Below are 13,103 nucleotides of genomic sequence, written 5' to 3'. Positions count from 1 at the left end.
AAATAAAGTGTCCAAACCCCTTACATTTTTTAAATGCTAACTTTATAGGCCCTTGTATCACTTCCCTGGGATCCAGGCGGCTGGGAACAAACGAAGAAAAGCCTGTGAACAGCCAGGGACCCAGGGAATCATGTTTCACTCAGAAAAAAAAAAAAACAAAAAAACAAAAAAAACCCAGAAGGGCTGAGATTAGATTAGACAAGGTGGGAAAGGGATATTGGCAGGTAATGCGCAGGAAAGTTACAACTTGGGTTATTTTTTAACTGGCGTCCTACAAACGGCCCGCGTGTAGGTGTCTCTCGCTAACTTGTAAATGAACTTCAGGTTCTCCTTAGCTGGGGCGACTTCTGAATCTGAGAACCTGGCGGCGGTTCAACGACCCCGCCCTCAGGGTCCCCAGGGGGCATCTTCTGGAGAGCCTGACTGTCTGGGACACGGGCCCCAAAAGCAAACACAAACCCGCCTTACTCCCCTCGGGTGGAAACTTCCCCGGCCTCGAGCAGAGCGGGAGGGGGCGGCGGGGCGGCGGTTCCCCTCGCGGAGGCAGAGAACTGCGCGCGCGAGGCTCCGGGCGCGCGGCGAGCGCGGCGGCCGCCGCCTCCTCCCCACCCCGCCTCTGCCGGCGCTGCCTCCTCCCTCCGCCCGGCTCGGCCTCCCTCGCTCCCTCCCCTCGTGGCTGGCTCCGGCGGCGGCGGCGGCGGCGCGGCGGGGAGGGCGTGCGCCGGCCGAGAGGTGTCGGTGGTGAGGGAAGGGAAGTTTCAAGTGGAAGGTCGTCCGCCGGCCGGCGCGTCCTCCCGCTCCTCCGGCAGCATCATGGCGGAGCCAAGCGGCTCGCCCGTGCACGTCCAGCAGCCCCAGCAGACAGCCCCGGTGACAGCGGCGGCGGCGGTGGCGGCCCCCGCGGCCGCGACAGCAGCGGCGGCCCCGGCAGCGCCCGCGGCCCCGGCTCCGGCTCCTGCCCCGGCGGCGCAGGCCGTCGGCTGGCCCATCTGCAGGGACGCGTACGAACTGCAGGAGGTTATCGGTCAGTGCGGCGGGCGCGGCGCGGCCGGTGCAGGCCGAGCGCCGAGGCCGGGAGGGAGGCGCGGCCGGGGGCGGGAGGGGGCGCGGGATGCTGGGCTCGCCTGCATGCACGCCCGGGAGGCAGAACGGCCGGCTTCGGGGCCTACCGGCTTCAACAGTTTTTTTTTTTTTTTTTTTTTTTTAATTTATTTGTTCGTTCTCTGAGCGCTGGTGCTGCAGGAGGCGGCGCGGCGGATGTGACTCGCACTGCAGGCGAGCCGCATGCTGCAAACTTTTATCTCCCGGATCGCCGGGGCGGCGGAGCCGCGGACCCGGCAACGCCGCCGCATCACCCTCCACCCGCGCGGTGGGGCCGTAGCCCGTGGCGGGTGGCCATGCGGGCACGCAGCCGCGGGTGGGGTCGGGTGGGGTGGGGTTGCGGGGGGCGCCGCCCTGGGCTTCCAGCGCCCCCGCGCTGCGCCCAGGGGGCCGTGTCCTGGGGGACTCAGCGGGCGCAGCCGCGCCTCTGCTCGCCAAGCTCTGAGCCTCTGCCTCCTGTGAGCAGCCTCTCGCCGTGGGTAACCGGGCCACGTAGGAATCGCGGAGGCCAGGTTCTTTCCCGAGGCCGGGGAGGATGCTTGTCTCCCTCCCTGACAGCCGCTGCTCCACGCCCGTCTTGCAGCCCGGCCCGCCCCGGTACCCGCCTCTCGGTGCCCTGGCGCGCCGCCTGCCGCGCAGCCCGGCCGCCCGGGGAAAAGCAGGCGCCCTGGCCTCCTGCCCTGCACCGGGCCGGTGCTTTCCTCTGGTTCAGGGCCGAGCTGCTAGAGTGAAACCCGAGGCTTTCCGTGATCTGCTTCCTGCCATTCGGTGCCATCAAGTCGGCTCACAAATATCACCTTATCTTATATTTTTAAAAACCTGGCAAAGTCAACGGCAAGAAGCCGGCATTACTTTTCCTTGGGCCAAGCACGTGAAAGGCCCAAAGATTTGTGTTGACCCTTCGCTTAGAGCCTTTCCTATTGGGTCATCCTTTTTGAGAGTCTTGTTAAACCTACTAGTTAGGGAAACCTCCAAGCAGAACCTCCGCTTCTAACCGTACTGGGGCTGCGATGGGAGGCAGCTTTCCCATAGCTTGATATTTAAGTACGGTGATGAAAAAGGAATTCAGGGTATTTGTTTTAAATATTTTTTTTTTGTTTTTTTTGCCTTTCTTTAAAAAAATTTTCCAGACCCCCTTCAAAAGATTAAAACAGGAGAATTTCATTAGGCGTTTAAATGAAGTCTGTATCACCTGCTGTGTGAATGAAAGAGCATAGACTGAAATACACATATATTTCATATATATGAGAAAATGATGGGCAGAACAGTCACCTAGAATATAAAAACTTCAAATAATCTAAAATAGACCTCTCTCTATAAAATTCTTTGAAAACCCATACTTTTCACAACTTTGGGCCGGGGATTCTCAAGGGATGTGTCTTTGTGTCACTGCCTGGATTAAATCACTTTACCGGCTTCTCAAAGCCTATCCAATGAAAACTGCTTTAGCCTGGCATATAAACCCCTTCAGGTTTTTGGTTTTGCCCCTTCCCGAAGTCGGCTTTGTTGATTGTACCCTGAATATTCTGCTGTCCTATGACACTTCTGGTCTCCCAGTCCTCGTTGTCTGGGCACGGGCTCTTTTCTCATCCAAGTGCCCCTGTCTGTAGGGAATCTCACTCTCTCCCCAGAGGGAATTTTCCTTGAGAAGCCGTTTGCTTTTCCTGAGGCAAAGTAACATCGGCTCCCTCTGCACCTCTTTTTTCATACTTAATAGGATGTGATCCCCTATTTTTTATTTGTGCCACAAAATCTAAGGCCCTACTATGTCCCAAGCATTGTGCTAGATATTAGCAGTATATAAGTTCGTAAAAATGGTTCCTGCCCTCAAGGATTCTGCAACTTTATGTAAACGATTCTGTAAGATGTGATGAGTGAGCTCTGGGAGAGCACTAAGGAGGAGGGGGGCTGGGGATCTCCGGAACACCAGAATTTAGTTATAATCAATTTATATGCTTATTTTGTCAATTATCAGGGTTATGCAAGCTTTGCCTTTTGAAAACATAGTATTTTGAGTTGACTAGTTTTGTGAGCTAATGAATAAAAATTTTTAATTTTTAATTTAAGCGATGGGATTAATTGCAGGGCTTCTTTCTACTTGGAGTAACAGCATTGTTAATTATGGTTGGTCAGTTTACCTAAGGAATTTGAGAACAGAAACACCTGCTTATTACTTCTACCCCTATTTTTGCACATTCACACTGTGGGAAGGGCTTTTCTACATTTTAAATTCATCTTGTTTTTTTCCAACTAAAAGATGGTCTATGCAGAGGCCATGTTTTTGACAAATCAGGTTGCTGGAATAGGGTTTTGCAAGGGCTTAATGTTTATAGGGAATTATAAACCCATTTCCATTTAGTGTTTAATGCTAGTTGAGTGATTACAAGTGAACTTGTGGTTAAGCACTTTTGCTTAAACATTACATGAAGAAGTTAGTAGTTCAGACACTGAACTAGTTTCGACATGAATGCGGGTAGAGAGCCTTCTGCCTCCCCTCTCTCCACGGCAGGTGTCATATGATAGGGCTTCAGCCATGTGAACTGCAACCAGCAGGAGGCTCGATGTGCCTGAGCAGAGGACCAAGGGAGGCACCGTGTTTGAACTTTCCAGCGTGGCACAGAGCACTTTTTCTTCATTTCCTCCTGGGCAGAGATTGGGTCCTCAAGATTATGAGAGAATCGGTTTACTAAAGTTCAAACAAAGCAGGTTCAGTTGTTTGACTTCTGTTTTAGAAAAGTAAACACAGGATTTTGCAAGTCTAAAAATAAAGTTTTCTCTTTGTTGTATTGCTGTTCCTGTGTTGTAAAAGATCAATGGAGAATTTGTAATGCTCTTAAGGGTAATCTGATTCAGAAGTTTATGCGTGACCTGGAAATGATGTAAAGTCTAGTGGAGGGAGCTTTATGGTTAGAGAGGGGTTGAAAGTGTGGTGAAATTATTAAACTCCTTTAGCCATCGATCTTCTTGCCTTAGTAGACTTCAGATATTTCTGTCTCCTAAACAAGTAGCTGCTCTTGGGAGGTTTTCTTTCCTCTTTATGCACTTTAGCCTTGTGAAGCTTTGTCCCTCACCTCTCCCCTCCACCCCATCCTCCAATGCCTTCTTCTTCTTCTTCTTCTTTTTTTAAAATATTTTATTTATTTATTTGACAGAGAGAGAGGCAGCACTAGAGGGAACGTAAGCAGGGGGAGTGGAAGAGGGAGAAGCAGGTTTCCTGCGGAGCAGGGAGCCCCATGCCGGGCTCCATCCCAGAACGCCCAGGATCATGACCTGAGCCAAAGGCAGGCGCTTAAGGACTGAGCCACCCAGGCGCCCTTCCATTTCCTTCTTTAGAAGTGTAAGGGGTACCCAAAGATAGGCCAATTGAAAAATTAGTTTATTGGTGATATTAATAGATTACCTTCTTTGCCGAACAGAATGAACAGCAAGTCACGTTAATACTGTCTTTGGCATCTGTGGTAGAATTGAACAACCTCAAGGAACTTTTTTATGTCAGAGCACCGTCGTCTCTGCTATACGAGTTTCTGTATTCGAGGCCGATCATTGCACAGGGGCTGTGATCTTTACTGCTTTTCCTCAGAGAAGCCCTAAATAGACTTGTGCCTCCGATGATGTTTGATTTTCTTAGCTTTTTTACAGGATAAGCCTTTCTTTAGTTTTGCACTTGATTTCTCCGTGTTGATTCATTTCGTCCTCAGTGGTCAGTTAGAATGACCTAAAAATAATACATTTAGGGGCGCCTGGCTGGCTCAGCCAGTGGAACATGCAACTCTTGATCTTGGGGTTGTGAGTTCAAGCCCCATGTTGGGTGTAGAGATTACTTAAAAATAAAATCTTTAAAAAAAAGTAATACATTTAATTTTTGGTCCTCGTCAACACAAGAATTCGGTTCCTAGAATTCTAGCCATAGTTTGACCAAGGGCTGCTCTGGGCACTCTATTTCTCTCCCGTGGTGCTTTTTTTTTTTTTTTTTAAAACCATTCAGATGAGTTTTCCCCAAGCCCAGGTTTTCAAGGAGCAACAGTTTTTCCTAAAATGAGACCTGCAAGCAGCCCATACCATTCCCATTTCACCCTGTGGTCTGAGTTTGTGCAGAGTTCTGTGGCTTAGGGATTAGAACTGGTTTTATGGATGTTCTAGAGGGATCTTGAGGACATTGGGAACTATACTGGCTCACAGTCGTTTTCGTAGGATCTCAGAGGTCCAGGGCACTGAGTGTGTATCTCCCAGACCTTTAAATGGGGCTGCTTTGTTACTGCTGTTGGTTTGCTAGTTTGGCTCTTTATCCTTTTTTTTTTTTTTTAACAAGATTTTATTTATTTATTTGAGAGAGAGAGAGAGCGCGCGCGAGTGTGGGTGGGTGGGAACAGAGGAAGAGGGACAAACAGACTCGGCGCTGAGTGCAGAGCCCAGCGCGGGGCTCGATCCCACGACCCTGAGATCATGACCTGAGCTGAAATCAAGAGTCAGAGGCTCAATCAACTGAGCCACCCAGGTGCCCTTGGCTTTTTTTTTTTTTTTTTTTTTTTAAAGTAAAAGAGGCTTCAAATGCATGGCCTAAGAGGGCTTTTGGCTTTCATATCATTTCACTTTTTTTTTTTTTTGTAAAGAGAAAAATGTATATAGAAATATTCTTTTTGTACTTTTTTACCATTGTGGTAGAATATACACATATACGTTGCATAAAATTTACTGTTTTAACTGTTTTAACTGGTGTGTAATTGGTATTAGTTACATTTATAACAGAAATGCTCTTTTATTTATTTTATAGAATTCACCTGTGAGGCTATCCACACCTAAAGTTTGTATTTACTATTTGGATTTTGTCGTCTTCTCTTAATTTCGGTCATGTGTATCTTTCATGAAATTTTTGTCTCTAAGTTATCAGATTTATTGGTATGCCTTTCTTCATTATATTCACTTATTCTCCCATTTAAATAACAGCTTTAATGAGGTCTACTTCATGGACCTTACAATTCATCCCTATATAGTGTACATTTCAGTGTGGGTTTTTGCTCTTTTTACTATATCTGCAGAGCTCAACAAGGATAATAATTCGTTTTAGAGCACAGAAATGCTCTTTTAAATGTGCTGTTCAAAGTGCCATGTGGGAAAATGTCTCTAGGTACAAAGAAACTTCTGGTAGTATTATTACAATACTTTATTTATGCTTTTGATTTGTGAGCAATAACGTTAAGAATTCCGCCCTGTCTGTGACAGTCTGTCTTGCAGTACATTTTTGATGATGTCTGAGAATGAATCAAAACACTGCAGGCTCTGGAGTCAGAGGGCCAGGTCTGTTTCATATCCTGGCAATAGCGGTCCCTGGCCTTGTGACCTTGAGCAAATTACTTAGCTGTGCCTGCACTCAGTTTCCTCATCGGTAACATGGAGACGATGGCGATACGGTGGTGAGGATGAGAGAGTGTAAGGCCCTTAGAAGGGTGCCTGGCCCAGGGCACGCTCTCAGTTAGTCTGAGCCATGACTACTAGAAACGACGTTTGCCAATCAGATGCGAGTTAGCACAGCCCTGGCTCTGGCAAGATGTGGGAGCGGCTCGAAGGGTTTCTCTGCTCGGTTTCTAGCAGGGAGGGGGCAGGTGGGAGACTTTGCCTGCTAGTCCTCCTTCTGGGGCGCGCTGGCTCGAAGGTAGCCTGCCCGGGCCCGGCCCCCCCTTGCGTCTTCCCTCCGCTGCAGGAGGAAGTGGAGAGACCTGTGGAGCTCCTGGCGATCTGGAGAGCTCAGGGCTTTAGGTGCCAAATGGCCCTCTGACAAGCGGTGAGAGCATCCTGCGGGAGGGTTGCTGGGAGGGGCAGCCCCATTATGACAGGGCTCTGAGAACAACCTGCTAAGGCTGCACTTTTCTCCCCCCAGTCCGCCCCGTGGAGGCTGCCATGCTGGCAGGAAATGCTGCTGACTAAAAGAAACATCACCGCGTCCCAGAGCGTGAGAGGACAGGAGCGTTTGCTCTCAGATAAAGTCATCGCTGCTGCTCCCCTGTCTCCTTCCGTCCCTCTCTGCTTTTCCCTCCGCTTAAAAAATACTCTCAGGTCTGTCTTATCTTTAACGACAAAAGAGAACAAAACAAAACCCTCACCGCTCCTTCCTCCTCTGGCCGCTACGTTATCTCCTTCCTTCCTTTCACAGCCGAGCCGTTGGAAAGAACCTCTCGTTCACGCCTCGGCCCGCCGCCGTCTGGCTCGTGCCCTCTTGCTGAGGAACCAGAGCGGCAGTCTCCACCGTCGCCGTGAGCCTGGCGTGGCGGCGGCCGGGGACACCGCAGTCCTCTCTCGGCCTCTGCAGGGTTTGGCGCCGGCCGCGCCGCAGGAGCCCCTTCCGTCTGCCTGCGGCTTCCGCGTCGCCTGGAGCGCCCACGTGCTCCCGCTTCTCTGGACGCGCGTCAGCCGCCTTTCTAGGTCTTCGTGTGATGTTCCGCAGAAGCTTGTACTCCCGGGGAAACTCATTGTCTCTCCCCCTTCGCTTCGTCAGCATCCTCCCTCTTCCTTAAGACCCTCGAGCGCGAAACAGAAGCGTGCCAGTGAGCCCACCCTCTCCTGTCTTCTTCCATCTGCCCCATGGAACTGCCATCAGTCCTCGGTATTCTGCGGACTTGTTATCTTCTTTGCTCTGTCTTAAACTTTTCCTCTTGGCCATCGCTGGTTTAGTTCGGGCCGTGGTGTGTTCTTATTTGGGTTATTGTAATATGTTCCTAGGGAGGTTCCTTCCTCCTCTCCGTTCTTGCTTCCAGCTACAGTACGCATGGGTAGCAGAATGGTCGAGCTGTATCAACGTATTTATCAGTTACCCCCGGCTCAAACACTTTTCGTGGCTTTTCTATCATCCTCAAGGTTAACTCTCAGCATGGTGTTGAAGGCCTTTTGGGAATCGTCTCTTGCCTCCCATTCCAGACAAACCTTCCTTGTCATTTCCATTCTCAGACTCCCAGCCAGTGGGAACCTTTTGCAGTTGCTGAAATGATTCATTTGTGTTATCCTGCCCTTGCGAGGCAAGTTTTCACTCTGCTTGGAACACCATTCCACACCCTTCCCTGCTGTCTTCATTTATTTAACAGAGAACACTGTCTCTCCTTTTAAGTTTTACCATCGTCGAAGTATAACATGCATGTGGAAAAGTGTACAGATCATAAATATATAGCTTGATGCACGTTCATAAATTGAACACACCCAGATCTGGCCTCCCTGGTAAGACCTGGAATAAATGATTTCTCTTCACAGCAACAGTCTTGCTCCAGAGCCTCCTTTCCCTTTGCCCCTTGCTCTGTTGGGTATTTCACCCCCTGGCTGTCCTCACACTATGTGCAAATTGTTGGCTTCCTTGCCCATCCTGGCGCTACATACTAACTCCTTCTTGAAGACAGTATCTCTGGTCTCTATACCCCACACCTCTTAAGTGTTTGATAAATGTTTTCTGGATTAAGGTCTGACCTCTGGGGGCAAACACTCTTTCCCTTCTTATGCAAGGAGAGCATTGCCTGACTTCAAAAAATTTGCCTCCCTGGACCCTGAAGAGTCACTCTTGCCTATGGTTGATGATGATGCTTATTTAGTTGCGTTTGGGCCAATCAGCTTAAAGGGCTCTGTAGAAATTAGCTCATTAATCCTCCCAGATGAAGAGTCAGCACTTGCGCGCTTGCACTAGCCTGTACTGTGCAGGGAGGCATCGTGCAGAGGCCTGGCTTTCCTGAGGTCGTTGGACTGGGAGGTGGTCTCTCTGGATGAAGGACCCAGAGCTCCCTGTGGCATCCTTTTACTTAGGCACTGTAGAGCAGGACAGGGAGGTCCTGGTACTGGTCTCTTCTTCTCTAGAGCTTTCCTTTCTTGGGTGTACCCATGACCTCTCTTTTCCTGTTTATGTATTTATATATAACCCAACCTTGAAGTTCTGTGGGGCCTCTTGCTGTGTAGAAATCAGGACTGTTGGGAGAAGATCAAGGATATAAATGAAACACAGGAACAGGATATCAGGACATGTGGTTTTCAAAGGTCGTTATGATGGCAGCGATTGTATTTTTATAATTAATAAGGGACCAAAGGTAATAGGATTGGTGTGGATAGGATAGGATATGGCTAAGACCATAGACCATCCTTCTTTTTAAGTCAAAATCAATCTACTAGGTGTTATAATTCCTCCTAGGGTGTATTCATTGGGAAAAACATTATTTTTTTCTCTGTTTAAATAGAATCCTTGTAATCCTATGAGGTTTTGCATTTTTCTCTGGGACAGGTTTTTTAAATTATACCAAAACAATTCCAAGATGGTTGAAGTGTTTCAGGTGTTTCTTTTTGCAAATCTGCCATTCATTGGTCAAGTTTTTGATACTATAGAAGAATTCAATATGTTAATTAAAAAGGCATTTTAGGCTTGGCTTAACTGGGAAGCAGAGGAGAAATAGCAGCTCTTAAGAGAATGGGTTGGCAGTGCTTTAGTTTTAGAATTGATTTAGATACACTTTGGAATCTGGCGTGAGTAATGCTGGTATAGTTCACATTTCTTTCCACCTGCCAGTTGTTTGAGAATAAGCTCTGGTTTATTTAAGAAACCTCTTGGCCATTGAAGAATTAGATGAATTGACTTTTAAAACTGTGTACTTAAATATATAGGAAAACATTTTAAGATAGACTTCTATTTTTGAACTTCTTTCAGTAAGTACATTTAGTATAACTCTCAGAGGCCAAGTAGTGGGAGTGCTCATTCAGTTATTCGTTTAGGTAAGAGTATACGTCTTGGAGACATTTTTGGGGTTTAAGTCACTACGAGAGCTGTTTACAGGAAGAACTAGTATGGTAAGTGAAGATGATGACTTTCTGTCATATGAATGATAGATCTTCCTTTGGGGAGTATTTTTTAAAAATTTAATTTTATTGATTTTTTTTTAAGTAAACTCTACCCCCAACATGGGGCTTGAACTCAGGACCCTGAGTTCAAGAGTCATGTGCCCTACCAATGGAGCCAGCCAGACACTTTCATTTGGGGAGTATTTTGGAAGCCAGTGGCCTGTGACAGTTCTGAGACTTCTCATAATCACTCTATTGATGGTTAAGGTCTTACAAGAATCTGTGCTCTCGTTTTGTACTGGCAACAGCAGTTTTTACCAGGGTTTGTAACAAGGGGCATTCCAGTTGTATTTTTTTGCTTGCCCTGTTTAGTTTGGAGGTTGATATTTTCTGGATTGCTGCCTATTGGCCTATCTTGTATTACTTACATTTTAATTTGAATTATCTCATCCACCCTCCCTCCCTTCCTTCCTTCCTTCCTTCCTTCCTTCCTTCCTTCCTTCCTAATTGGCAATGTCACCCCTTTGCTTAATTATGGTGTGACTCAAAGCAAAGAGAGAGAGTGCTCAGGGGAAGGAATGATAGGTCCTGGTTGGGTTTTATAAGTCAATTCCTAAGTGAGGAATGGCATTAAGAATACAGAATCAGGAAATTTAATATTGGAACAGACTGAAGAGAAAATCCATTCTTGCTCCTTTGTTTTGCAGATCAAGACTCTAGTGGCTTAAGTTCTTCAATTATATTTATTTATTCTTTTAAGCTGTTGGTCCAGAAGTCCTTAGAATCTCAGGCTTGTGATTCCTGCCTACTTTAGTATTTTTTTTTCCTACTTACATCGCTTTGGTTCCTCATTAGTGAGAAGGAAGAAGTTAGAAATATTATTGACTCGATGAATTTTGTAACTACCATTTTAACAGAATAAGTATCTATCTGAGAACGTATTTACTATGTAACCGTCGTAGTACAAATCTTATTTATTTCTTTAGAGGTGTTAAAATCATCTTTATATATATTTCTTCGTCAGGGTGTTTTATCTAACATGTAAGCGTGGTGGTTTATGAACATAAAGTGGTTTCATTTCTATTGTCATCCTTTGCGTGCTGTGTTAAAATAGGCTGGGTTATGACCTTATCAGTGAGGCGGAGTTGGGGGCGTGCATGGGTGTGTTGGAAAGTAAAAGACTGAGGAGCAGCAAGGTGATGGGTGAAGAAAGCATATGAAACAGATGAACTTCACAGAGTTGATCTTCAGTTTCCGCTAGAGCCAGGTCCCTTCTGCTAGGCTGATGTATTGGGGTCAAAGCAGCAACGGTGGACGTTCTTTACTGGGTGTCTGGTTCTTTTTTTTTTTTTTTTTTTTTTTTTAAAGATTTTATTTATTCATTCGACAGAGATAGAGACAGCCAGCGAGAGAGGGAACACAAGCAGGGGGAGTGGGAGAGGAAGAAGCAGGCTCCCAGCAGAGGAGCCTGATGTGGGGCTCGATCCCATAATGCAGGGATCACGCCCTGAGCCGAAGGCAGACGCTTAACCGCTGTGCCACCCAGGCGCCCCTGGGTGTCTGGTTCTAAGCTGACTGGTATGGTAGCCGCTAGCCACATGTGGCTATTTAAATTTAAATTAATGAAAATTAAATGATTTGGGGGGAGGTGAGGGAAGAATAGGCAGAGCACAGCGGATGTCTAAGCCGCGAAACCATTCTGTGGGATAGTGTAATGATGGCTATGTGACATTATCCCTTTCCCCAAACCCATTCCCCAAATTCTGAATATACAGCACCCAGAGTGAGCCCCGATGTCAGCTGTGCACTTCGGGTGATAATGACGCGCCCGTGTGGGATCCTCCGTTGTGACAAGGGGATGTTGATAATGGGGGAGGCTGTGCGTGCGTGTGTGTGGGGGGGCAGAGGGTATGTGAGAAATCTCTACGTTCCTCTCAGTCTTGCTGTAAACCTAAAACTGCTCCAAAGAATAAATCTTTAAAAACGTTAGATATAATACAGTTCCTCAGTTTCACCAGGCACATTTCAGGTGCTCAGTAGCTCATTGTGGCTAGCATGGCTGTAGAACTGGATTTTGTTTCTTTAACTTCAGGTCTATAATCTGTACTCTCCAATAAGCCTGTTGGATCGCTCAGATAGAGACTATTTCCATCGGCGCAAGGTGTTTTATTGGACAGCACTGGATTATAACCTCTCCGAAATGTTCAGAAAATGACTAAATATTGTGACGGCCACCTCCTGATACCATGCTAAGGTGTTGCCACTGACTTAGAAGTACAAAACGGAGAGAGGCAATGCTAACCTTATTTAAAAAATAAAATCTTTTGTTTTCACTCTGTGCTCTATTTGAAAGCTAACTGATTCGTATTTTCAGAAGAAGAGTTATTCTTTTTTTGTGTGTGTGGTGAAACAGATACCCCCGCTGATGTAGGGAGACAGTTTTGAAGTGCGAGTTTTTATCTTACCCACTTAACTCATTCTGGGATGTTCTTGTGATTATTGTAAACAGGGAGAATCCTCCCAAATGAAACCCACTGTTTTCAGAAGTATCAAAATGTTACATTTCCTTAAGAAATCACTTCAGAGTCTTGGGGTTGGATGTGGTAGACAGTATCACTTCAGTTTATTTTCTTTTATTTATGAAGAAAGAAGTGACTAGGGTTTTGTTTTGTTTTAAATAAAATTACAAAGGAGTTGTGAAATTAACTCTATGTAGAAAAAATAATACCTATATCAATTTTAGTCACTTAAATGATGAGTTTGAATCACGGACCGTTCTTTTCTTTTGAGTTTAAAACAATTTGGTATCTCAGTCATTAAAAGATTAATGGTTTAACCTAAGTAATATATCAAAAAGCGAATAAAACATCCTTAGTCAAGTCAGTACCTTAGCAGGAATACACACTTGGTAACCACTGTTTGGGTAGGATACCCTCTTTGTTGGGAGAGAGAATGAATGACTGAGAGGTAAAAAAAAAAAAAAAAAAAAAAAAAAAAAAAGTCTGTGTAGGGAGATTAACTGGGTTTAATTTTGGGCAATTCAGGAACAGTCTGTACTTTCTCATGTTTGGTGTCCCTTGGGTGACTGGGGCCGAAACCGAATATTTTACTATGTAATCCTTTAACATTTTTCCTTGTATATGCCCTTTCAGGTTTCTGGAGTCCCACATCCAGTGTCTGACCTTCAACAAGGGTTGTTGTGGAAA

The 13,103-nt window shown here is 46.4% G+C and overlaps 1 protein-coding gene across 4 annotated transcripts in view; it reads left to right on the top strand.

The window, feature by feature from the left end:
• STK39 (serine/threonine kinase 39) overlaps window positions 1-13,103 on the top strand; it is a 440,397-nt gene that overhangs the window by 153,961 nt on the left and 273,333 nt on the right. The window contains exon 1 of one of the 4 annotated variants that reach the window (XM_057318301.1): window positions 578-1,024. The exons of 2 other annotated variants lie outside the window; for them this stretch is intronic. In XM_057318301.1, coding sequence (XP_057174284.1) covers window positions 814-1,024 — 211 coding nt within the window. In that variant the 5' untranslated portion in view covers window positions 578-813. Of the gene's footprint in view, window positions 1-577; window positions 1,025-13,103 lie in introns of those variants that run through there. One more of the 4 variants, XM_026492621.4, reaches the window with a different exon arrangement.

The sequence above is a fragment of the Ursus arctos genome, unplaced genomic scaffold (assembly GCF_023065955.2).
Source record: "Ursus arctos isolate Adak ecotype North America unplaced genomic scaffold, UrsArc2.0 scaffold_1, whole genome shotgun sequence".
Lineage (NCBI taxonomy): Eukaryota > Metazoa > Chordata > Mammalia > Carnivora > Ursidae > Ursus > Ursus arctos.
The sequence above is the reverse complement of the archived record's forward strand: the minus strand, read 5'-3'. Positions and strand labels throughout refer to the sequence as shown.